The following is a 26,179-nucleotide window of genomic DNA, read 5'->3' as shown; positions in this document are numbered from 1 at the left end:
CTGAGAATTCACCTCATGCATTTGACAAAGAGAGCTTTTTTTTCGTGGGAATCTTGTTGTGCAACAAATTGATTGGACTATCAGGAATCTCAAGAAGCCTTGTTTTGCTCTACAATATAGCTATCTCCCTGGTAGATTTAAATCACACAGTGGTGTATTTCTAGTCAGACCATGGAATTGCTGATTATACAAGATTCCTGACAATCTAAAATTATACAAGATTCCTGGTAAACTAAAATATTGTGAAAGAAGCTTTCATGGGCAGGAGATCAGTTCTCCAGATGCACAGACTGGTCACAAGGGCCTACCGTTAACTTCCATCGCTGATGCTGAACAGAAACTGTAGCTGCTGAGTGGGAAAAACAAACCCTGAATGGAAATGAATTATACATTTACATCCCATTTATGTACCAGTTGCCCCCGCTGCAGATCAAAAACATAAAAATCCACCCAGGGCAAGAGTACACATTTCAGCAAATCTGGCTTTTTCACCAGGTTTGCAGAAAAATAAAAAAAGTCTTTGAGGAATCTATTCCCCCCCTGAAACAGTAACAACATTTCTGCCTGCACAGACATGGGTGTGTGTGTGTGGGGGGGGGGGGGGTTGATAGAGATCCAGGTAGGCTTTTCAGTGTTCAGATGGGCTCAAAATGGCACCTGAAAACCAGTGCTGCAAATACTACAATATGGATTGCAGGGGAGACAAAGTGTGGGGAGCTGCAAAGGGAGAGGAGAACTGGTGAATGAAGAGAAAAACAGAACATGTGAATGAAGCAAGTAGCCAGCAGGGAGCGAGGAAAGACTGGGTGGGCAGCCAGCTGAGGGGGCAGCCAGGAAAGCTTGGGTAGGTGCATAATCGAGGGAGGGAAAGAAAAGAGTGAGTGGGGAGTTGGAAGCAGAAGATGGGCAATCGGAACAAGAGCAATTTCCCTTCCCCCACCAGTCCCCCTGGGCCATATATATTTCTAGCCATCTGTTAATTCAGCCTCCTCTCTTACACTGCCACTCACTCCAGAACTGCTTGCAGAGGTAGTATAGAGTTTCTGTCACCTTCTCATCTTCGAGCATTGCTCCCACTAGGATTAGATGTCACCCTGCTTAAGATGCCAGTGATGTGCAGCTGTCTCCCCATGCCCAGCTGCATTGGTGCTCTTGCAAATAGAAGTGACACCTTCCCTGCAGCAACCATTTCTTTGGGGAGCCTAATACTGAAATTGCTTGCTGAGCTGAGCATCTTCTCTGTGAAATGCGTTGATGTGCCTTTATGGGCCTTGAGCTCTACCGTGCTGCACAATTCTGCAGTGTCAGATCCCAGCCAACAGACTGTTGTAGGTAGGGGGCACAATGGCTGCCTTCTCTTCTATTACCTTGCTGGCCATAAAGCAGCAGGCAGAGTTTTGGGGCTGTAACCCGACCGCTGTGGATGGAATGGCAGAAACATTTGTCCTGGTCTTCAGGGCGTCATTTTCTCAAATGGTAGTTAAGATAATAAATGTGCTGCTGGACTTCAGGGGAGAAAGTTACTCAGATGTAAGATTCATGTAATTCAATGGGGCTTGCTCCCAGGACAGGTGTCCCTAAGATCACAGCCTGATTCTCCTGATGTCAGGAAATCACAGGCTTGAATTCCAAAGCAGCTGTAGCAAAGAGAGCGTGCATAGCGAGAGATCCTCTGGTGCTCTTTAAAACTTTTATTACAAAACCCAGAATGTACTGGGCATAAATATTCCTGGGATGGGATGCATGTGAGAGAGGTTCTGAATCTAAATATAATTTAAAAGCTCTGATAAGAAACAAAGCAGTACACCAACTGGGATCTTTGCTCTTCTCATCCCTCCAGAATTCTTTGATAAACTGGCAGTGGTTTCTAGGGCTGCCAACTCTAGGTTGAGAGATTCCTGGAGATTTAGAGGTTGGGAGGAGGGAGTTTGGGGAAAGATCTCAGCAGGGTATAAATAATGCCATAGAGCAGTGGTGGCGAACCTATGGCACGGGTGCCAGAGGTGGCACTCAGAGCCCTCTCTGTGGGCACACGCAAACAGATTTCATCATGGGGGGGAGCATTCCCCCCCCACACACACACATCTAGGCTGGCCTGGGCCACTGGGCTCGATTATTAGCATTGAACCTAAGACCTAGTTTTGGGGAAGCAGTGTAAGTAACCCTGTTAAGTGCTGTTAAACCCCACTGATTCTCATGCAAAGAACTAAAGCGTGATCCTTTACTTGGGAGTAAGCTTGGTTGCTGGCAGTGGGACTTGCTTCTGAGTAAACCCTCCTAGGGTCGTGATTCACCCGTTCAAAGAGTTGCATGGTTGCTTCAAAGCAAAGATAACGACTACCACCAAGCTTACTCCTGAGTAACGCACACCTCAGAGCCAACCGTTTTTTCTAAACTAAAATCTCAGTATTCAGGTTAAATTGGCACTTTGCGATAAATAAGTGGGTTTTGGATTGCAATTTGGGCACTCGGTCTCAAAAAGGTTAGCCATCACTGCCATAGAGTTTACCTTCCAAAGTAGCCATTTTCTCCAGGGGAACGAATCTCTATATCTGGAGATCAGTTATAATGGCTGCAGACCTCCATGTTCTACCTGGAACTTGCCAATTCTAGTTGTTTCCTGGGTCCCAGTTGCCCTCAAGAGAGCATGAGTTTCACGTATGAGTGGGGTAGCCATCTCTGGGTTGGGAAATACCAGGAGATTTTGGTAGTGTTAGGGTTTGTTACTTGTCATCAAACAAGACTCGGGAACGTTTCAAGAGGTTTATTGGAACAGTGTCAGCCCAGAGGTTCAGATAGCCAAAACTGGAGTTTGGCTCTCTGACCCCTGGTATATACCTGTAAGTTACAGAAAGGCTCAACCCAAAATCCCCCCACCCTCGCATTCCTATAATATCAGCATGTGAAAGGATGGTGGGAATAGAAGCATTGTTTAGGACAGACAGTTCACCTCTTCAGGAAGGCAGATAAGGATGAATGGCCAAGCTCTATTGACTAGTTTCATGCAAGCAGGGGGAGGCCTCCTTAGCCTTGAGCTGGGCCATCTGCAGCCGGGTGTGGACCTGTGAACTGCCGTGGGGGAGCCTGAGGAGGGTAGGGGAGGTGTGAAGGAAAAAGTGGGGTTGCCCTGAGCTGGGCGCCCTCTTTCCTGTAACATACTGGGAAAACAGGCAAACCACAAAGTTTTAAAGAGTTTATTAAAAAGAAAGAAAATTACAAGAAAAGTTTCTCTCAGCTCCAGACAGTTCCAAACATAAAAAAGCAAATGCAGTTGAAAGAATGAGTTGAATCTATCTGAGAATTATTCGAATGGAATAGAATGAATCTCTCTCTCTCTCTCTTGCCTGGGTGTTTAATAGCATCTTCCCCTCTATTCCAGGAAGAGGGAGGTGTGATTAAGATCTATCTGTCAGGTCCTAGGATATAGGCTTGTGATATTCAGTTTCTGTTCCTGTAAACACAAACATGGTTTACAGCTCTAATGAGGGGCAAGAGGTTGTATTGTTTATGACCTAGCCATGTCACGAAGGACCAAATGCTTGCCATGGTGGATGAATGATATTTAAGTATTTAAAGGAATTATATTTAAGTATTTAAAGGAGGGACTTCAAAGGACTATAATATCATAGAGTCCACTTTTCAAAGAAGCCACTTTCTCCAGGCGAATGGATATCTGTCACTCACCTGGAAATCAGTCATAACAGTGGGAAATCTCAAGTTACTTCCTGGAAGCTGGCAATCCTACGTGTGAGGTCAGCTCATGTCTCTCTCCCTGTTGCATGGTTCGTGGGAACTGCACTTTAGGCTCAGACATTCTTGGCCTTGTACCTTTCTCTACATAGTTTATGAACTGGTTCATAATAGGGCAGGTGTCCCAAAAGAGTTGATGAACGGGTACAATGAGGTCATTAAAATCAATGGGGAACAGGGTTAGAGCCCAGGTAACAAGAAGGACTTCTTCAGACCCCTGCTTCAAGTGAAGTAGTAGCAGGATCTGCCTGAAGACCAGGTAAGAGGGAAGATCAACCTGCCCACAAAACAACTCGTCATTAGCCAGGAAGGAAAGAGACTTCCCTCAGGTGTGTGGTGTGAGGAGGCTATGCTACCTCACCTCAGCATAGCAGCTGCTCTGCAGGAGGGATAAATCTTGACTGGGAATGGCTTCTGAGTATGGTTGACAATACAATCTCCATCCCATATAATCAACAGGGCCCACCCTACAATATCAAGGTAAAAATTACAATACTACCCCCCCCTGTCTTTTTTAGACCTCTGCCATTATAGACTGATCCTCTTTGCTGGGCCCATCAGAACGAGACTTCAGGGCATCTTGTGTCTATTTTTCATAGACAACACCCCCCACTCCCACAATCTGATTCTCTCTGTGAATCAGAAGACATCTCAAACATGCCCTAGCTTCCCAATCACTGAAGGCAGCTGATACTTTTGCTACATCTGCATGCACATTAGGTTACTTCAGTGACATCACAGATCCAAATATTTTGACTGTCCCTCCTTCCCTCAACTTGATGGCACAGAAATGCCCTCTGTGTCCTCTCCCCTGCAAGCACTAAGGGGGGAAAATCCCACCCCTCGACTTGCCACATCAGGAAAAGGCTGGCCCAGATCTGGTATGTCCAGTCCTCCTTGACTGTTAGACTAAAGAGCTCTTTCTGTGGGTCCCTTTCACCATGCCCTGACCAGGATGGCCCAGGCTAGCCAGGTCTCATTAGATCTCAGGGTCAGCCCTGGATAGTACTTAGATGATAGAGCACCAAGGAATTCCTGGGTTGCTATGCAGAGGCAGGCAACGGCAAACCACCTCTGCTGTTCTCTTGCCTTGAAAACCCTATGGGTTGCCATAAGTTGGCTTCCACTTTCCACCATTACCTATCACTCTTATTTCCCTGTGTGCATTTGCAGAGTTCACAACATAAGACCAGATAAATGTTGCCACATGGCTAGTTATCTGAGCTACAAAGTGTGGCCATGGCTGAGGTGGCTTAAGAGGGCACCAAAATCCAATTCATGCAAGGAAGATATTCACTTGACAGGCTGGACATCATCAATAGCTGTAGTTATTATTTATTTATTTCAAAGTATTATTTATTTCAAAATATTTGGTTCCATTTTGGAAGCACTTTTTAAAATGCAATTTTAAAACATTTTCTGACTTTTTGAAGCCTTGTTCCACTTTTTTTCTATAATTGTACTTGTACTTCCTATAATGATACTTTCCATATTTAATGTTTCTCTCCTTTTTGTTATACTTTAGGAGTTTATGGATTTCTCTATTTTTTTCTTCAAAAATTATTTTCCTTGTTTTTGACTGAAACCAAAAACAAAACTCCAACTAAACACTGACATCTTGTGGTTAGAAAAGGAATTTCGTTGATTTCAAAGCCTGATGCCTTGATCCATCACTAGTCCTGTGGGGTGGGATATCCACTTAGACTTAATGTTTGAGGAACTGCATAGGTTACACTTACCTGAGGGCAGAAATTAAAGTTTCATTAGTACATTAACTAGACTGCCAAACAGAAAATGAAATACTTATCCTGGTGGGTCCTTAGTTTGTGAAGAATTTAAGTGACTGTAACAACTTGAATGCACTAGAGCTAGTGGTGTCAATCTTTAGTGGCCCTCCGAGATGGATTGCAATGACATCCCCTGCCAAAGGCACTGCTACAGGGGATGATGGGAACTGTAGTCCATAGCATCTGGAGGGTCACAAGTTTGACACCTATGCACTAGAGATAGTGACCTGGGTAAACTGCAAAAAGTTACTGAAACAACTTATAAAATAGTAACTTCTCAGAAGTCAGCTTCTTGTAAATAATTACAACTTTATCCTTTGTCAGAAAAAAATTTCCATTTATTTCTTGTAAATTAAAATTTTTGATTCTTTGTTTAAACTTTGCAAGCCTCTGGTGCCAGTTTATTATTTTATTTTCTGACATTAGGGAAAAAATATTTTGATGTTTTCACAGAGCTGTTAATCTTCCTGTCTGTGAAGTGCCTGCTTGAACAACTAAAGACCATTCTTACTGTTTAATGTATCTATAAAAGTGGGAAAATGCACAGTGTATATACAAAGTCTAAATTACCACATTCTCGCTGCTGCATTGCATATTGACAAACAAAAGGGTCAAAGCATAATTGACCATTAGAATTTTTGAGAGAAAAACTTGCTCAGGGCTTGTGTCACTGGGAAAGCTTAAGGGCACCAACAACCCTCCCTCTCATCATAAAGAGTTTTCAAGGCAAGAGATGTTTGGAGGTGGTTTTCATTGCTTGCCTTTGCACAGCAACCCTGGATTTCTTGGTAGTCACCTCCTGGATCATCCAGGTTAGGGCCCAGTAGTCAGACTACTTTACAAAACAACATTCCAGCATACCTGTTCATAAATGATAACTCACTACACTTGATGCACAGTGTGTCCATCCAAAGCAGCAACATTTACTCTTTGAGTTCTAGTACAGAAAGGGGTGGGGACGAGAGGTTGCAAAGATAGGCTAGTGCAATTCTTGCGGCAGCAAATGATAGATGCAGGGGCATCAACTTCCACATGCAGATCTCTGGGCTGTGATGCTAGTTAGGAAAAAATACATCTTACAGAGATAGATCTAAATAAGAGGGGTGTGGGTCAGAATTCAAGTGAAAAACACTTTTACAAACAGCTCTTAAAGGTTCCTGTCCTCTCCCGAGTGGGAAGTTTACTTCTTCAGGAATGCTGGTGGCTAAGCTTTCTGGCAGCCAATCTGAAAAAGTCTGGAATTTCACTTAGACCAGGAAGAACTTTAGTAGAGCATTATTTTGTTTTTCCAAATGCCTGTCCCTTAACAGTCCCACAGTGCAGTTCTAAACCCCAGCTTGAAAGGTCATAGGATGGTGACTAAATGCTATGAAGATCTGCTGGTACATCTGGGCCAGAGGTCTGCAATCTGCGGCTCTCCAGATGTTCATGAACTACAATTCCCATCAGCCCCTGCCAGCATGGCCAATTGATCACCTTCGCCTTCCATAACAGGGAACTGAAACAAGGGATCCTGATTGTTTTTCCCCAGTAAGCAGTTTGGAGGAAATGACAGCACTTCCTTTGGGGAAGGTGCAGTGGCATGTCCCCACGTTGCTGCCTCAAAATCTGCTCCCCCCTTGCCAGGCAAAAGGTCAGTGCTCCCAAGCCCCCAACCTTTTTGCAGGAGAGATCTCAGGTGCATTCTCACGGGTGCCTCAGCTGGACGTGCTCCAGAAGCTCATGAGAACTGTGACTGGAGTGGCTGCGTTTCCTTCCTCATAGGTGCCTGCCTGCCAAAAGGGAACTTGCCTGCAGGGGGAGACAGCAATCTACTTCTGCAGTGTTTGTTGCAGGGCCAGATTCTGTTACAAAGCTCCTGCCAGGGGAAAGTCTTAATTCCACGGGAAGGATTTTATGTAGGAATGGTGGCACCCCAGATCAGGAGGATGTGGCTACATCAGCAAATGCTGGAGGGCTGTCCTTGTCTGCCAGGCAAGGAGGCATCAGTGGCATGTTGCTCCATGCTGTGCAGATGTTGGCTGGCATGTGGCAGACTCCAGTACCATCACTATGCTCTCTGCACTCATTTCTGGACATTATTTCTGCACTGTAGAGAAGCATAGGAATATAAATAAGAAATGCCCAGTTGGGAGATATGCTGGTTTGGGGAAGTCAGCATGGGATTTCCATCACCTATTCATCCGGCTATAAAGAGCATCTGCAAGCTGTAAGTTTGTTCCTTCGGAGACAGCGTTACCCCACCAAAAACAGATCTTTCTGTTCATCTTCTTCCACTCAATGTGGTTCACCCCATAGACTTCCTTTTTGATTTGGACCCTACTTTTGAGAATCCCTAGATTCTCTCTTGGAGGATCCCAGTGTCCTCAAAATGTTGAGACTAAACAGGGCGCCCGCTAAAGAGAATTGGATCGTGAAGTGGTGGAAAGGGCTGTTAAGTCGCAGTCAATCTATGGTAACTCCCCACAGGGTTTTCAAGTCAAGAGATGAACAAAGGCAGTCTGCCACTGCCTTTCTCTGTGTAACGAGTCTAGACTTTCTTAATGGTCTGCCATAAAAGTACTAACTAGAGTTGATCTTGCTTAGCATCTAAGATTGAGCTCATCTAGTAAGCTATGGCAAGTCTGCAAACATGGCCACAGGAAAACATATCCTAACCACTGAGTCTGGTCTGGTGCTATACTTAGAAACCTGGCTGATGCAGGTGTGAAAATGCGGCACCTTCTTTCTCAACAAGCCAGGTTCTGATGCCAGATTATCTAGGACTGCTTCCCATATTAACTGGCTTTCAGGTAACTGATCTAGCATCTGCTAGCACAACCTTACAACCCACAGGTGCATCTAGGGAAAATGTAGCCCGGTGCAAAATCTGAGTCCCCACTCCCATATATGGCTGCCTCCCCCCCACCCATGATGACCACAAACAACTTTTTTTGCACCAAATCTTGAAGTCAGTGTATGGACCCAGGGAAAGGAGGAGAGGTGTGTGTGTGTGGGGGGGGGGATTTTCTGCCCCCCAAGTGACTAAATGGATACAGCCCGGGGGCTTTTGACCTCATATGTTCCCCTGGGTAGTACTCCCCTGCTTACAACCCAAAGGTCTGCTGATAAGGCACCAAGAATCCCCTTGCATGTGCATTGCTGGTAAATCACCAGCTGAGGTCAGTGTTCAACAGCAAGTTATGATTCAGCCAGACAAATTATTCTTTGACATTCCAGGGACCAAGCAAGAAATACTACTATATTAAATCCACCAAGACTTGATTTATTCCTTACACTGACCAAGGCAAGACACTTCTTGTGTGGAGCTTTATAGGTGCACAGTACCCAATCTAAGTTGGGCTGTATTGTAATGTATTGCATATAGCAGCAGTGGCGAGGAGGTTAAGAGCTCGTGTATCTAATCTGGAGGAACTGGCTTGGATTCCTGGCAGCTCTGCCACCTGGAGCTGCGTGAGGTTTATCTGGGAATTCAGATTAGCCTGTGCACTCCCACACACGCCAGCTGGGTGACCTTTGCCAGTCACAGCTTCTGGAGCTTTCAGTCAGCCCCACCCACCCTCACAGGGGTGTTTGCTGTGAGGGGGGGAAGGGCAAGAGACTGTGGCCCCTCTGAGTCTCCTCGTACAGGAGAGAAAGGGGGATATAAACCAAACTCTTCCTCTTCTTCTTCTACTGCTTTCCAAGGCCATGTTTCAATGGAGTTCAAAGTTCTGAAGGGAGCATGCAAGTTTTTCAACACACTCGGGTGTATTATGCCATGCTGTGCAGGCAAATATCTGTTGGGATAGAATTTCTTGTATAGATGTATTTCTGCAAGCCCCGTTTTCACTTCCCATTCTCTCTGTGGCAGCCAACATTAAGTCTGGCTTAAGCCTAAATGCAGTTTTGTTTAATTCCTGAGTTGGCCTTGGGGTATGTGTGTTGGGGGTGGGGGAATAAATCTTCAACCTAACTACATTCCCTTGTGCAAAAGAGATCAATTTACACAGAACTTTTAAATATTGTCTCATGTCATAATTTATATGATGTTGTGTAATCCACCTACAGACTTTCTTTGCTGTTGAGTTTTATTTTATTTATGTAATTCATTTACACCCCACTTTTCTCTGCAGTGGGTATCAAAGCAGCTTACATTGTTCTCTCCACTTCTCCATTTTATCATCACAACGGCCCTGTAAGGCTGGTCAAGCTGAGAGTGTGTGACTGGCACAAGGTCACTCAGCAAGATTTCAGAGCAGAGTTGGAATCTGAACCTGGATCTCCCAGGACCTAGTCCAATACTCTAAACCAGAGGTGTCCAACTCTGGTGCTTCAGATGTTCATGGACTACAATTCCCATCAGCCCCTGCTGATGTCATGTAAAATTCTTTTTATTTAAATAAAGTTTAAGTCAATTCAAAAATACAATAAAATGAATAAGGCAAGTACAATTTTCTTGAAAGGATAAACCCCCCCACAAAGACAACTCCTCCATTTCGGAGTAGTTACTTGTACAATCATTTCTAATTTCTAACCTTAACTTCACATTCCATCTACAAGAAGAAAATATATCAAAAAGACGTTATATGCAGGACTTGTTGTATTTGTGTGGTAAAGAGAAACATCTATTAAAGATAGAAGGTTTTCAGGGCTGTGTAGCCGATGGTCTGGTGGATTTTTGAATTCCTAGCGTTTCAAGGATATGTGAGCTGGCCTCTTCAAGAGGTGTATCGCCAGAGAAAAGTCTGTTTTCCTGTGACACACCTCTGAAGATGCCAGCCACAGATGGTAGCTAAACGCTAGGAACAAAATAACCGAACAGACTACGGCCACACAGCCCGGAAAACCCACCAGAACCAGTTGAAGCCGGCCGTGAAAGCCTTGGACAATACATCTACTAATTATATTACTAATTCATTAACTCTGTGCTAGCTTGGTTGTCTTCGTTCTCTGCATTAGGAGAGGATGAACAACAGCCTGTAGTGTACCAAGTAAAGCTTAATTTGAACAAATAGAAGAGCGTGCCAGTGAGCAGCGTTGCTCGCGGAGCGCAGGGCTGCTCCCACCACAGTTAGCCCCCGTTCAGGCAAGCCTGGACCCCAGGGCCCCTTTTTTCCAGAAAGTGCCCGTTTGTCAGATTCCCGCGGCACTCTTCAACCAGGTGCCCGCGCCCCTTCGGGGCCACGCCCCGGAGGGCGGAGCTAAACCCAGTTTGCAAATCTGGCGTCGATCATTGGCTCGGCTTCTGTTGCGGGCGGGGCAAGAGACTCCAGGCGCGGTATAAGGCAAAGCTCAAACAATGAGCTCTCCGATCCCGGCTGGGTCGCTTTATACAAGAAATCGGGAGCGCGCTTGGGGGCAGAAGGAGAATCCGGATTAAGAAGGGGGTGGGGGGCCAAGGGTTCTTCCAGAGGAGCGGCTGCGCCCCAGTTTCCCGTTTGTTCCCTGTACGTGGGAAGGGGAAGCGGGTGGCCGGCCGGGCTCTCCTCGCTTGTGCCCAACGCGGACCGGCGATGGAGCTGACTCTTCCACCAGCCACTCCTACTTTGAGAGGCTGACCTGCAGGCGGAGGATCCTCCCACCCTCCAGCAGCCCAGCGAGGACATCTGGAAGAAGTTCGAGCTGGTGCCCACGCCGCCCCTGCTGGGCACCGGCCCGACACGCGACGAGGGGGACTACCTGCTGGAGCCCGGCGGGCTGCTGGGCAACCTGAGCGCCTTCGTGCTGCGGGACTGCATGTGGAGCGGCTTCTCGGCCCGCGAGCGCCTGGGCAAAGCGCTGACCACCGAGAAGTGGGCCGGCCCGCCCGCCGCCAAGCCCTCCTTCGGGCCGGACTTGGGGCTGGGCGGCGAGTGCGTGGACCCCGCCGCCATCTTCCCCTGCCCCTTGGCCGACGGCAAAGTGCCCGCTTCGTCCGGCTCGGAGGGCCCGAGCGATTCGGGTAAGGCTGAGCCCGGGGCGTGGGGCTGGCTGCGTTCCCGGGTCGCGCTGCCTTGCGAAAGCGGGGCGTGCGCTCGCAAGTCGGTCGGGGGGTGGGGAAGGCACCTGCCTGCTGCTGGCCCCGAGCGAGGACTTCCACGGGCTCGCCCGGTTGCTGCCGCTGCTGCTGCCCTGCAACCCGAGCGAGACCCCGCTTGCACCCGCCTGCCCGTCCTCCTAGCTTGCCAGCTGCTTTGCCTCTCTTGCACAACTTTGTGAGCCTAGCCCTTGCGCTTCTTCCTTGGAGCCCAGCAGCGCCCAGACCAGAAAGGCGAGGTCCTCCAGCTTGCCAAGAGTCAAGCCCTCCTGCGCCAGCTGGCCAGGGAAGCAGAGAGGGGCAGCAGCGCGCTTCTCTTGCCATGAAGTCTATAGAAAGGCGCACTTCCTTCTCCAGTGCAGGAACCCAGGCAGGCTTTTGTTTTGCAACAGCGGGGAACTGTAAACCCCAGACTTCTGTTTCTGCAGATGGTGAGAGAAGAGCCCTGCTTTAGGAACCTTGCAGAGTTTGCCACCTCTTGAGCAAAAGGAGTGGGCTTCTGACACACTAGAACTCCTTTGGAGTTCCAGTCGGGAAGGGTTGTTGCTGTCTTGGTGTTTACATGCCTGTTGAAATCCTCAGGCTCAAGGCTGTGCCCCTTGTGTGAATAAACAGAATCTTAAAGTCACTTCCAAAGGGTTGCCAACTCTGGAAATTTCCAGAGATTTGAGGGTGAAGTTTGAGGAAGGGCAGGACATCGGTAGAGATGTGATGCCACAAAGTCCACTTTCCGAAGTTGCCATTTTCTCCCCAGGGGCTGGTCTCTGTAGTCTGGAGAGCAGCTATAATTCCAAGAGGGCTCCAGATCCCACCTGGAGGATACCATATCTGTCCTGGTGCACCTGAAGGTTGAATCAGTCGCACTGTGCACCAAACATGTAAAGGTCTCACTGAATCTGGTAATCCTCAATAAACAGAAATGTAGAGTTGGTATTTTCTCTGTGAAAATATTAATTAAATTTTTCTGGTTATTGATAATATCATACAGTCTTTCCCTGGATTGCTTTGTTTTGAATTATTGCCTGTTAGAAAGAACAAAAGAACGTATCTAACATCATTACTTATTATAAGATATATAAGGATTGTCAGATTTATTGCAGAGTAGGATTGATTCAACCCACCTGGAGGCTGTTATGGATCTATAGAGCTGCTGTTGAGTAGAATCAGCAGTGAATGGCTAGTGGGAGGACTTAATCCACTCAGTTTAGTGCCAAATGATCTGGGTGCCTAAAATCCCAGGTGCACTGGTTGTCAGGGGCTCTAAGAATCTCAAGTGTGTTCTACAATTCCTGCTTGGGGGGGGTGGGGGGAGGGAAGCAATGGAGGTGGAACTTCAAGAAATATTAAGGAACTTGCTGGAGTATTAACCAAGGTCATTGTAAAGATCTGGCAACATACTTGGGGGACAGTGTTTCTCCTTTTTAAGGTTAACAAGCATTGAGGCTTGGACAGGAGACTTCTGGGCTGACTGCTCAGTTTCTTGCGTGCCAAGCTAAACCTGCTTGTATGCAAACTGGGTCCCAAGAGGTGATGAGCTTGTTAACATGTCTGAAGATATATCCAGCTAGCTTGTGGGTGGGGGCGGGGGAAGAGGATGAGCCAATTGGTGTCTGAGCCCATTCACACCAATTGTTCAAGGCAGGAGCTGTAGAAAGGATGCCAGCCAGCTGTCTGCTTCCTGTAAGTCCCTAAGGAAGGGGATTCCCCTCTGCCTTCCCCAAGTGGCTTGATCCAAAGCCCTTTGAAATCTAAATTTCACTCTTGTAAACTGCCCAGCTCCTAAACCAGGGGGGCGAGGAACCTGCGGCTCTCAGATCTTCCACAGCCTGAACCACCTCTATCAGGCTCTTCTGGTCAGTACGGCCACTTGGCCATGCTGGTAGGGGCTGATGGGAATTGTAGTTCCTGAACATCTGGAGAGCCGCAGGTTCCCTACCCCTGTCCTAAACAATGGGAAAAATGCACAAATGGTTTCCCAGTACTAGGTACTGTGATGCATACAAGTGACCCTTATTTGTGAGCTTCCGTGGAAAATGCTTGGGGATCTCCAAAGTTATTACAGGAACTAAACTCAGATATTGAACTAAAATATCTGCACTGAAAGGGCTTGGGTTAAAAAATCAACTATGGCCAGGTGAATTAAACTGTTAAGTGTCGTTTGGGGGGGACACAAATTCTATACAATAAACCAAGGAAGGTTTATTGAAGGAAATTTGATGCAGCTTTGAACTGAGTGACCTGGCTGAGTCACTGGGTGAGCAACGGCTGTGTGTGACTCACTCCCAAGATTGCTTCTCAATTCCAGCCCTGTTCAAATTGGGTATAAGGTTTAATTACATTAAGCAATAGGCGGATCTTAGAGAGGCTTAATCTCTGTTAGCAAAGGGGAGTGGGGACTGTTATTGATTCGCTTTAATCAGGTCTCTCTGTTGACCTGGATGATATTCCCCCCCTCCAACATTGATTTCTTTCTCAGATGCTGTTTTCAGCTAACCCCATGGGCTCCCCTTAGACAAAAAGCAACAGATGCAGACAATAAGCATGCTGGGGGGGGGGGGGGGGGGAGTTGGCCATGCATGCTCAATGACTGATTAGAGTCCAAGCCAATCAGGGAGGGAGCAGCAAGAGTCCAAGCCCTGCACTGGCTAATTTCCAGCATGGTCGGAGGAAGAAAGGCCTGCTAGCCAAGATTTTTCATTATTATTATTAGTGGGAAAACAATATTACGCAACCATAGGAGTTTGGTAGGAGGAAATTGCAATATGCAAAGCAAGTGGTAAATGTTTAATGTTGTTGTTGGTGTGTAAGGCATTCATGGGCAGGAGGACGGAGATCTTGCAGAAAACAGTCTGGCACATCAGATGGTGGGATAGAGAGCCATTTTTTGTTAGCGTGCAAGGGGAATGAAAAATCCTAGGACACAATCTGTGGGTAAAGCCTCTTGTAAGCCCCTCCCTAAATCGTTGGCAGAATTCCTCAGGAAGAGGGAATGGGCTGCTAATGCCTTGGACGCTCTTCTGCTCTCTGTGCTCTTTCCCCAATTGCCAGTGATGCAGCCAACCCACCTGTGCCTTCCACCAGCCCTTAGGATCTCTCTCTCTCCCTCCTTCCAAAAGCATTGTGCTAACCTGTCATGAAAACCCTAGGCAAGGCAGGCAAGATGTCTGGGTGGGCAAAAGGGGCCTGTAATTCTGAATAGCTACGAAGAAGAGGGTAATTTGAGTTGGCGCAACTTGCCGCTGTGTGCCAGTCTGTCTCTATCAAAATGCCATCGTCTTGCAGACTAGGGTCACATGGTGACGAATGAATGAGAAACTTCTGTTGGGTTCAGCGAATGTTGTATTTGTGAGTTGCTCAGAGCTTTAGAACAGTGCTGTATGGTGTTCACATCTCCTGCTCTGATGAGCTGACCAAAACAAGAGCATTTCTTACATGCTTGGCTGAAAGGCTCCATTTCACACAGCTGATACAGGCACAGCAGTTCCAGCTGATAATGCTCATGCTATCCTGCTGTGCTTTGCTACCAGTCTGATGGAGTTCTGGCTTATCCTGTGTTTCTTTGTGCAGATGTGGAGGGAGAATGTTGCTTTTGACAAAGGGACCTGACAAAGGTGGTTTCTTGGAGGAGGATGGGAAAATGTGTCTTCCATTGCAGAATGATCCTCTCTAAAGTCAAGAATCCAGGGAGAAACTAAACTATCCTAGTGTCTTCCAGCAGTAGTCTAAGGTGCATCTAGTAGCAGACTATCAATCTCCAGGCAACTCGGCTTAACAATATTGGTTGCTGAGGGCAAGTGAGAATTATTAGTCGACTAACAATTGTAAGATGGTCAACCTCCCTTCTTACCTTGCATAAACTTTTCAGCCGACAGAAACATCTGTGCCAATTGAGGAAACTCCCCGTTTTAAACAGTGCTCCTATAGCGGAGCCTCCCTATTTTCCTTGCTAGCCAATACTGGTTTATCTGCCTTCTGTCATCATGAGTTTACTCACTGGCAGTTGTTGCCTTTGAAAGCTTCAGGCACAATAAATCTAAACAGCCAGCTTCTTCCCAAAACTCAGGAATGGGCCCTTTGCTTTGATTTCTAGTGAATGATGGGTTCAGAGCCATTCCTTTTGTGCTCCACTGTGATAACCTTTCCCCTTAAAACTCTTTTCTTCCTCCTTTGTAAAAGGCCCCCTAGTTCATCTGAAGCATGAATATTGGACGACTGGGTAGCTTTTGAGGCTTATTTGAGCCTTCTGTGCAAATTGCCTTGGAGGGGACCCTCTTTCTTTGCTTGCTGGGTGGGGAGGTGTTGAGTCCCTTTCTCTGGCTGAATAGGTGGTGGGGGGAGTAGAGAGAGACTTGGGCTGAGCAGGATTTACTACTTGTGAAAAGTAGCAGCCTCTGAAGTGTAAAGTAAAGTTTGCGGGGGACAAAGGAAACTCGCCCCCCAGGCCCACTTCATTTACAATTCCAGTGGGGGATGAAAGAGCCTAGAGGGCTGGAATGGAAGAAAGAGCTTTAGAGTGAAAACTTTGTTCAGCCTGGTGGGGATTGTTCTTCTCCCCATGTTATCTTGTGAGGGGGTGTAGGCAAGTCCTGGGGGGGGGGGGGAGGAGGAAGAGGAGGAGTTTGGATTTATATCCCCCCTTTCTCTCCTGTAGGAGACTCAAAGGGGCTTACAATCTCCTTGCCCTTCCCCCCTCACAACAAACACCCTGTGAGGTAGGTGGGGCTGAGAGAGCTCCGAGAAGCTGTGACTAGCCCAAGGTCACCCAGCTGGCGTGTGTGGGAGTGCACAGGCTAATCTGAATTCCCCAGATAAGCCTCCACAGCTCAGGTGGCAGAGCTGGGAATCAAACCCGGTTCCTCCAGATTAGATACAAGAGCTCTTAACCTCCTACGCCACTGCTGCTCCTGCCTGGGGAGAACTGCCTGGGGGCGGGGCAGCCTTCCCTTAGTCATAGAGGCTGGTGTGTTGGGCCTGTGAGGTCATGAATGAGCTGGAACTTGAGATGGAAGTTCTTGTCCTCTTCCCTCCGGCCCAAAAAGAAAACTCAGGCAGGAGTTCTGTCAACTTAGCAATCTGTGTCAGGACAAAGGCCGGGGGCTTTAGAAATGTGATCCCTCTCCCTTTTGAGGAGCACGATTCCTGAAGAATTTCATCTTTGTCCTTGCAGGGACACTGAAGAATGGATTACTGTTCCCAAGTCATGAGTGACTTGTAGTGTCTTGTCCCGAGGGCTGCTTGGGTGGCAATTGGAGGCAGGCCCACCACCAGTTCTCTGTCTCCCATGTAACAATGTAACATGTAACAATGAAAAGCCTTTTGCACTTAGCCCCCACCCCTTAAGTGCTACTGACCCACAGGAGAGTCTCAAACTACTTTTCTCCCTTTGGGGAATTTGACAGATTCATAGAGGACAGGTCTATCTGCAGCTATTAGCCATGGTGACTAAAGACACTCTCCACATTCAATACAGTAAACTTCTCAATCCTAGTAGCAGGAGGCCACATCAAGGGCCTTTATGCCCTGTTGTTGGCCCTCCATAGTAACTGGTTGGTTATTGTGTGAGATAGGATGTTGGGCTGGATGGGCCACTGGTCTGATCCATCAGGGCTCTTCTTGTGTTCTTATGGCAAGGGCTTGGGTGTGCCGGCAGCCCAAAGCTTTTTAAGGTCATAAACTGCCTTGGTTTTTTTCCCAAGGGGAGGGGGAGAGCCATTTTTTTTCTTGCCATAAATCTCTATAGCCTAAGGTTCCTCTTCAGTTTACAAAACATCCCAGCTTGCCTGCTAGCAGTTCTTGCTTGTCACAGCAAAGTTGTCTGCGACCCTGCTTTGCATATCCTCCCCCCCCCCACCCCGCAAGGTAGCATCATGCAGGAACAGATCTACCCCAGGGTGGTGAGGAGGGCAAAGATTCTCTTTCCTCATATAATTCTTAAGTGTATTCAAGGACTACACCCAGAAGATTGTACAATGATGTGCTGTTGTGGGTGTCCTGATGTACTGTGAAACCATGTAGGAAGCAAAAGAAGACCAGAAGGAGGGGCTTCTAGAGGTGTGCAGGAATAACATTTCAGAAAATAAATGCCTTCTTCAAAGCCCATTGTAGACTGAAGACTGTGCTTACCTGAGGTGAGGATTGAGAGTATAGTTTTTGGCACCTCGGGATTGAGAGCACACTGAGGTCGGGTGTCTCAAAGAGATCCTTTCGACTTGAAAACTGAGGCCTGCCCCAAATGTGTTGGATGTTACTGTGTACCTCCTTATATTGTGAGCCCTAAATTGTGTGCTTTTTAAGGTGAGGCAAAGCCTGTCAGAACATGTTCCAGGGTTGCGCTGTAGTATTCCAGCCTCCTCCAATTTTATTTCAGTCATGCCAAAATCAGTTTCTTGCTCTTGCCTGCAAAATACTTTTATTTTTATTTTGCAAAACATACGACCTGCTTTTTTGCCCTCACAAGGGCCTGCCATTAAGATGGCAAACAAATTAAAGTATACATAATAACATCACATTTCAAAACTAGGAAAACCAGTGGACACACATCAGTAAAGCCATAATTAAATTATATAACAGACATAAAAAGACAATTAACAATGGGCAGAAAGGAGGGAATTCTGAGGCAACACCAAAAGAAATGAAAAAAGTCTCCAGCCACTGATAGAGCATGGCAACAGAAAGGGACAGATGGATCTCCCTGGGGAGAGAGTTCAGAGTTTTGGTGCCACAACTGAGAAGGCCCTCCTCTTGGGTTGCCAGCCGCTTAGTCTCAGAAGGCAGGGCCACCCAAACAGGGCTTCCAAAAATGACCATAGTGGTTGGATAGGTTCATGAGGGAGATTGTGGCGATGTGTAAATTTCAGAAGTTTGACAGCTTGTTCTGTGTTCACTTGTCTTTTGCACAGAAGGGGAAGAAATAGACGTGGTGACGGTGGAGAAGAGGCAGTCACTGGTGAGGAAACCAGTCACTATCACAGTGCGGGCTGACCCCTCGGATCCATGCATGAAATGTTTCCACATCTCGATCCACCAGCAGCAACACAACTATGCAGCCCGCTCCCCTCCAGAGGCTGGCTCCCAATCTGCGACGTTGGCAAAGGACACCCAGGAAGAGGACTGTTCTGGCCCAAGGTCCCCAGGGCAAGTGGTGGAGAGTTTCTCCCCCCATTCGTTCCTTCCTAAATCTGGGAGCGCTCCCAGTTCAGACAGCGAGGATGTGAATAAGCGGAAAAACCACAACTACCTGGAGCGCAAGCGGCGCAATGACCTTCGCTCGCGTTTTCTGGCACTGAGGGACCAGGTGCCTGGCCTTGCCAACTGCCCCAAAACCCCCAAAGTGGTGATCTTGAGCAAAGCGGCAGAGTACATGCAGTCCCTCATCAGCACGGAGCAGCAAATGGTAGCAGAGAAAAAGTGGCTGAAGCTGCAGCAGCAGCAGCTGCTGAAACAGATTTCACACCTTAGGGGGACACATTAGATGCCAAAGACCCTGCCCAGTTTTCTTCCTGTGGTGATGGTTGTGGGCCTTTTCCACACTGCTGCTCCAAAACTGCAGCTGGCACACGCACAGGGCTCGCATTCCAGAAGGTCTTACTAGTTCTCATTCTGTGTATCTCCCCACCCCCCTTCATTCATTCATGTGTGGTTCCCCCAGCGGATGGGGGAGGTGTTATCCTTCTAGACTCCTGCAAGGCCAAGCTGAGGTGTTGGAGTTCCTGGGATGAGATGCTGGCTTCTGCGAAATGCAGAGTTTCCTGCCTTCCTGTTCCGGATTGACCGGGAGTGCCTCTTCAGCCGTGCGTTCAAACACAGTGCTTTGAGACAAAAACACAGTCTGAGTAATGTTTTTTATTAGGACCAACCAGACTGACGTAAAACATTGGACAAGTATTGGAGCTCAGTGGAACTCTTCATTGAACTGGATGTTATAAATTTCTAGAAAAGATGAAGGGGTGAGAAGCCCACGGAGGGTCTTGAGTCAACATTGCTAAGCCTAGCTGTTGTCAGAGGAATGCAAGATTTGTCCCCTGAGGCCGCATCTGTTTGCACAATCCCCCCCACAACTACTGAGGACTGCTGTTTTCCTTCTCTCACTCTCTAATTTGGTTAGAGTTGACCTGTAAGATGATCCTGACTGCTAACAAAGGAATATCCTAGCTGCAGTTTTTGGAGGAGGCTTTAATCTGCTGGGTTTTGCCTAAATTCTGGATATTTGCTAGAAGATAGAAGCTGTAACTGGTATACCTCTCCAAGACTGGAATAAGATCCTTCTGCCTGGGAGGAGAAACATAAAGTAGGACATGATCCTGCGGGGATCTTGAACAGTTCCTCTTAATTATGACAGGGCATGAACAAATCTTCCTGTCAGATGGGGACCTGTGGTTCCAAGCTGTCTGACATCAGACTCTACTGTCCTTTAGTGGGAGCCAAAATCTGCCACAATTGGGTGGTGGTCAGTTTTCAAAGTCTGCTGAACGTGTGTCCCCTTTCTTCATCCAACTGAGCTGTTTTCACTGGAAATGCACTGCGATCACCTTGGAATTGATTTACCTCATGCTTCACTTTTTACTACACATGGTAGTTTGACCTAGATTTTTGTATACTGTAGAATCCCATTGTTTTAACTGCCTGTTTATACTGGATGGCTTTTTTTAATATGCTGTATTTTTGTACAACTTTTTTAAAACATTATTTTATAAAAGTACTCCACATACATTAAAAAATTAATTTAACTGCTTTCCCCTGAAAGGTAGGGGAGGAGAGTTCTGCCTACCTACTTACCCCCCTGCAAATTATTCCATGTATTTCTGCTTATGGCTTCTAATATCAGCATTTAGTGGGAATTCCCCTGGCTGGTCTCAATTTTCAGACACCAGCTGTGAGAACAGTGGTGGGCTTGTGGGGTTCTTGTATTTGGGGATATCCTTTTCCAAAAGTAATGGAGGGAGGGCACCTTTATCACTTGCAGTGTGTTCCCTAAAGAAACATTTCTCACATAGAAGGTGTTACTGAATCTCTGATTAATGGAATCCCTTTTCTCCCCCCTCCCACCCGCTTTCTTTCTAAACAAAGGGCTACATGGAAATATTTTCAGGGTGTGTGTATGGGGGGTGGGAGGGATTTAGGCCCTTGCATGAAAGAAGAGACTGATATAAAAGTGTTGTTTCTCAGCTTTTGTTGCTTTGGCTGGGGTCAGGCCATCTATTCACCCCCTTTATGCAAATTCTCCCCACCCATCAGCCTTTGTGTCCTTGGAGGGAAAGGCAGAGCCAAGGTGATGGATGGCCATTTTATCTCTGCTGGGAGGGCGTCCTTGTTCTTTACTGGTCTCTAGGCAAGGCTCTCTCAGGCATCCCTTGACTAGCCTACTTTTAAGTTGTAAGGCTGTGCAGTCGGACTTAGCACTTTCTTTGTTACCTCAGGCTTTGTAAATAAAGGAGTTGCAAAAGACAAAGTTTTGTCTCTGTCTTTCTTCCCCCACCGCTAACCCAGGAATGAGAAAGCCTGTGTCCCAGAACAGCATTATCATTCCCATTTAGGTGATCTGAATACCCAAGAGAAACCAATTCTTGCCAAAAGCTGGTGACCTCTCTAGGGTCAGGGGACTGGCAGCAGCCCCTCACAGTTGACTGGATTCTGAGGGACATGACCAGTGAATGGTGTGAGGGAGTTGCCTGCTGCAAGATTCTTTCCCACATGGGTTGGAGACCTTCATTTTTATATTCAAGCTGCTGATATGAGAAAGACAAAAATTAGTTTGTAATGATACCACAGGATCCAGTACCTGTAATCAACCTCAGTCAGCAAACTGCGAGTGAAACTAAAGCAAACTTTTTTCCCCTTCAGGGATCACATGAAAATAACTATACAATGCAGGGATATCATCAAATATATCACTCCCCTGATATAATAACAGTGTTATATATGAAAATATTAAACTATATCGAGCTTGCTTTTCTGTCTAAAAGATCCCTAGTATAGCTTTAGCTTAGGCTTGACTTAAATGCTCTCCAAAGCCTCCAAATAATAATTCCCGATAATAAATGAAAGCAAATTCCTCTCTAAAATGTAGCTGTATTTGTGCAGGAAAGGGAGCTAGGCAAAAGGCCAAGTAAAGAACATCTTTCTCATGTTTCAGCGAGAAGCTCTAGAAATTCCAACCATGCATTTTGCAATACCAGTGAGGTATGTTGACATGCATGATGACCAAGCAATATAGGGATGGGAGGAGATGGGAAAGCATCTTGTTTTATGGGGTTAATGAGAAGCAGGGACTCGGAGGTCATGTTGCAAAAGAAAGTATGTAGGTCATGTGCCTCCAGACTTCAATAGCTAGAAGGCACAGATGGGATATAAAAATGTAAATCCTACTAAGGCGGACTTCTGGATTCATGTTGTCTATGCTGACAAACAGAAGCTTCCCAGACATTGAATCAGAGCCCTTCCTGGCTACCTGAGACCATATAATTAGAGATGTAATGGATTTAAACCTGGAACTTTCTGTGTGCACTGGTACTGGATTATAGTCCCTTTTCCAAAGTATAATTTGCTTTCCTCAGCTGCCGGAGCCTTGAAGGTTTGGCCTAAGGACTTCACATACTCAGAGTCATGTAACAATCCTGTGCACCACATTCCACAGATTTTTGGAGGGAGGGACTCTGTAACTAATGAATGGAACTTCCTCCTACAGTGGCAGTATATCAGATTTTGGCACCACATATAGGAGATGGTCCTCAGATTTATGGCTCATAGATAATCTGGTAGGAAATTGCTGGAAACCAAATACTGGGTTTGATGGGTCTTGGGCATACTGCATATGGGGACATGGGGTAACCCATGTTCCCGGGGGCACATAGACCTGGGTGCCAGCACCAGCTCCAGGTGGTAGACCTGGATGCCGGCATTGGCTCCAAGCGGTAGACCTGGACACCGGTGCGAGCTCCAGGCATTAGACCTGGATGCCAGTGCAAATTCCAGGCGGTAGACCTGGATGTTGGCATTGGCTCCGAGCGGTAGACCTGGACACCGGTGCGAGCTCCAGGCATTAGACCTGGATGCTGGCGCAAGTTCCAGGCAATGGACCTGGACGCTGGCACAGGCTCTAGGGTGGTAGACCTGGGCTCTGGGCGGTAGACTTGGGTGCCTGTGGAGGGGGAGGGGGGATTCTGACTTCATCTCCAAGCTCCATTTTTCCTAGATATATCTCTTATGGGTCTTGATCAGAGTCAGGAAGGTAATTTGCTAATAAGACAAATTTCAAAGAGGTAGTTGTGTGAATCTGTGACAACAAAACATAAAGGAAACTGGTTGTACCGAAATTCTTACAGATTTATCAATCTGGTTGCTTTTAAAATGTTGCTAGGCCGCACCAGGGATAGGCAACCACCCACCATGTGAGATGGATAGTAGCGTGCGATCCCATTCTGCTTGGCACTAACTATACCTTAAAAGCATGGGCACTTTCAAACCAAGACAGGTTGGAGGGTAGCTCCAGGGAGGGTTTGGATCTGGAGCAGAAACATGAACATTATTTTCATTTACTTCACTAGAGGAGTGCCCTATTACCAGCCCCATAGCTGCTTGCTTGCAATTGTCATATTTAATGATAGTTTAAATAGCAAGCAAGCAGTTCCTATTCCTGCCTAAAGAGCTGCCGCAATACCGGATGACGTTAACAGCAACTGCGATCATCCTTTTTTTGACTACAAACATCATAACCCTTTGTCCTGAATGGAGACACAAAATAGCTTACGTCATTCTCCTGCCCTCCATTTTATCCTCACAACAATCCTGTGAAGTAGGTTAGGCTGAGTACATCACTGGTCAAAGGTCACCCGGAAAACTTCCGGGGCAGAGGTGAATCTGGGTCTCCTGGATCTTACTCAGACACTATAACCACTATACAACACTGGCTCAGGAAATTTTTCAATCCCCTTTGCTTTGTCACTGGGATTATAATTTCCACCCTCCTTGTCTGTGCTGTTTGCACCTTCCTGACTTCTCATGAGTAAATGTTTGCTTCCATTGCAAATACTATAGGGATTTTCTGGAGCTACTCTGGGACAGGATGTTCCAAGTTGGTGACCACTGTAGAGACTCATAACTTTATTTTCTGATGAGTGATCCCTGCTGCAGAGAACCTTTGTTTCCATTGCAAATAGCAAGGAAGCTGTAGATATAAAGTGATCCAGGATGTTCTAATTACTTCTCCCACAATTTTCCTGAAGTTGGTGGCCAATTTTCTGATTAGTGATGCCTGCCACAACAGAAAATCTTGGATTCCATTGCAACCTACATTGAGCTGGATTTTTGGAACCTCATTCATATGTATATATACACACTCACTAACGCAGTCAAGGAAGATTTTTCCTTGATGACCTCATTCATATGTATACACACACACACACACACACACTAACGCAGTCAAGGAAGATTTTTATCCCTGCTGGGTAAACCTCTTAAAACAAAAACCCGGGTGAACCAAAGCATCATATATTTTTCATATTGTTTTGCTGTAGAATGACAAGAAGGTGGGTCCAAACCCAGGCTAGTAAATTTCCCCTGCCAGCTTCGCCATAGCTGCTATAATCCTCCAATAACATCTCTCGCTTTTGAACCGGGGACCCCTGATCTCCTTGTTGCCATGTGGAGAGATGTGTGTTGCTAGGAGAGCCGTCTCCCCTCCCTCTGTTGCCATGGCAGAAAATCACAGAACCCCTCTGTTACCTTGACAATAGCTTCATCACCCTGGTAACTAACTGTATTCCTATCTTTTTCTCTTCCTGACTATTCTGTTGCTACAGTAACAGTTCCTTTCTCCTGGTCTTTGATCGCAAGGTAATCTCTTCATCCCTTCCCAAGGGCATCCCACTCGGGTGCCACATACAATTATTTCACTTTCAGTATTGTTGCCATGTGAATCCCACTCATCACTTCACCCACCCAGAAAATTTTCTGTCACATTGTCAGCCCCCACCCCACAGATAGGAGATACCTCAGATAAAACCAATGGTTTCATTACAGCATCTGTACAAGTTCACAGGGAAAGGTGGGTATAAAAGTTGTAATACATAAACAGAGAGTGGGGTGTTCAGGATCCTCTGAAGGTGCCAGCCGCAGATGCAGGCAAAACGTTGGGAGAAAATGCCACTGGAACATGGCCATACAGCCCAGAAACCCCACAACACCCCAGTGATTCCAGCCGTGAAAGCCTTCCACAATACAATAAACAGACACATCAGCTAGGACACAGCGTTGCCATCTTGTGTTGGGAAATGCCTGGAGATTTGGTGCAGGGGGGGGGGAGCAAGGGGGAGGGACCTCAGCAGAGTATAATGCTATGAAAACTACTCTGGAAAGTAGACATTTCCTCCAGAGAAACTGAGCTAAGTGCTCTGGAAATCAGGTGTAATACCAGGGGTTACTCAGGCTCCATTGGTAGGTTGGCAACCATAGCTACAAGCCATCATTTTCCCATCAAGAAAAATAGGTTTTCAGGCCTACAATGGAATGAAATCCATGTACCAAAGAACAATAGACTAGGGCCTCTTATGAATTCCCCTAGTGAACAAGGTCACAGCTGAGTAGCGCTGTGGTCCATTTTCAAAGGTTCTGAACCTCCTTTTTCCAAAACTTGCACAGGGCTTACATAGCCACAACTTAGCCACACATTTTTCCCAATCCTAACCAAGCCAATGCAGCCCTTCACACCCAGTGGAAAACAGGACCTAACTCCCAGCTTTTTATTTATTATGTGTTTATTTTTATTTGATTTTTACCCCGCTCTCCCTCACTGTAGTGGCCTCAGAGCGGCTTCCAACATAACAATATATAAATTCCACATTCCCTACAATAAATTACAACACATAATAAAGTACAATAAAAATCCTAAGGCGCTAAAACCCAACGCAAACTGTCCCTCATCTTCTCAACTAATATGTAGCCCCATTCCAAATAACCAACAAGAAAAAGATCTGGGGGGAGGGGAAGGGGGGGAACATTCATTATCATCTTTGAAAAGGAAAACAAAGGCAGGAGAGGCTCAGATGGGACTTGTATGTAAACCAAGGGCACAAGGTTGGGGATCTGATGTATCTACTTTTCTCCCTCTTCAGATTAACTCACATCTTTCTAGTCCAAGTTATTCCACATTTAATTCTTGGTTATGATGATACAATTAAGGTGACATTTCAGCTGCTGAGAAAATAGGCACAAGAGCCCTCATTTGGGAAGATTTAAACCAGTCGGATTTTGTAATTTAATGAGGTTTTTCGGGGAGGGAGAGAAATCACTTTGACACCTCCCCACATGTCACAAAACAGTGTCACGTCCATGGGTGTTGAGAAAGAATGGCCCAAGGCAAGACCACAAAGTGGAGTTAAGGCTTGGAGCCTGGTCTTCGAGGTCCAGAGATATGTATACAAAGACACATTTGAACCCGGGTAGTTCACTCTGGGCAGCGCTTGCATCCCTCAATATGTACTACGACTGAGAAAGCATCTATTCTTTGCCAAGGGAGCCAGCGCTTGCTCTCTTTGTTACTACAAAAAATGCTCCAAGGGAAACCGTGCCTCTGAGCATGTGTGCTCTTCCCGTGTGCTCTTCCCCATGCCTCTGGGCATGTGAAAGTACACCTCGAGTGCATCCGTCC

The 26,179-nt window shown here is 46.6% G+C and overlaps 1 protein-coding gene across 1 annotated transcript; it reads left to right on the top strand.

Annotated features, from left to right (window-relative positions):
* Positions 1 to 10,825: 10,825 nt before the first annotated feature.
* On the top strand, positions 10,826 to 20,983 carry MYCL (MYCL proto-oncogene, bHLH transcription factor). The gene is made up of 2 exons (XM_048502317.1): positions 10,826 to 11,460; positions 18,435 to 20,983. Exons 1-2 carry the CDS (start codon positions 11,256 to 11,258, stop codon positions 19,004 to 19,006), a joined length of 777 nt encoding a protein of 258 aa, XP_048358274.1. The 5' UTR covers positions 10,826 to 11,255; the 3' UTR covers positions 19,007 to 20,983.
* Positions 20,984 to 26,179: the final 5,196 nt, after the last annotated feature.

The sequence above is a fragment of the Sphaerodactylus townsendi genome, linkage group LG06 (assembly GCF_021028975.2).
Source record: "Sphaerodactylus townsendi isolate TG3544 linkage group LG06, MPM_Stown_v2.3, whole genome shotgun sequence".
Classification (NCBI taxonomy): Eukaryota; Metazoa; Chordata; class Lepidosauria; order Squamata; family Sphaerodactylidae; genus Sphaerodactylus; species Sphaerodactylus townsendi.
The sequence above is the reverse complement of the archived record's forward strand: the minus strand, read 5'-3'. Positions and strand labels throughout refer to the sequence as shown.

Excerpts from the sequence above, each read along its gene's own strand:
- MYCL (XM_048502317.1), top strand. The coding sequence starts at position 11,256 with ATGTGGAGCGGCTTCTCGGCCCGCGAGCGCCTGGGCAAAGCGCTGACC. Across the intron at positions 11,461-18,434 it reads GGAGGGCCCGAGCGATTCGG|AAGGGGAAGAAATAGACGTG; the intron begins GTAAGGCTGAGC and ends TCTTTTGCACAG.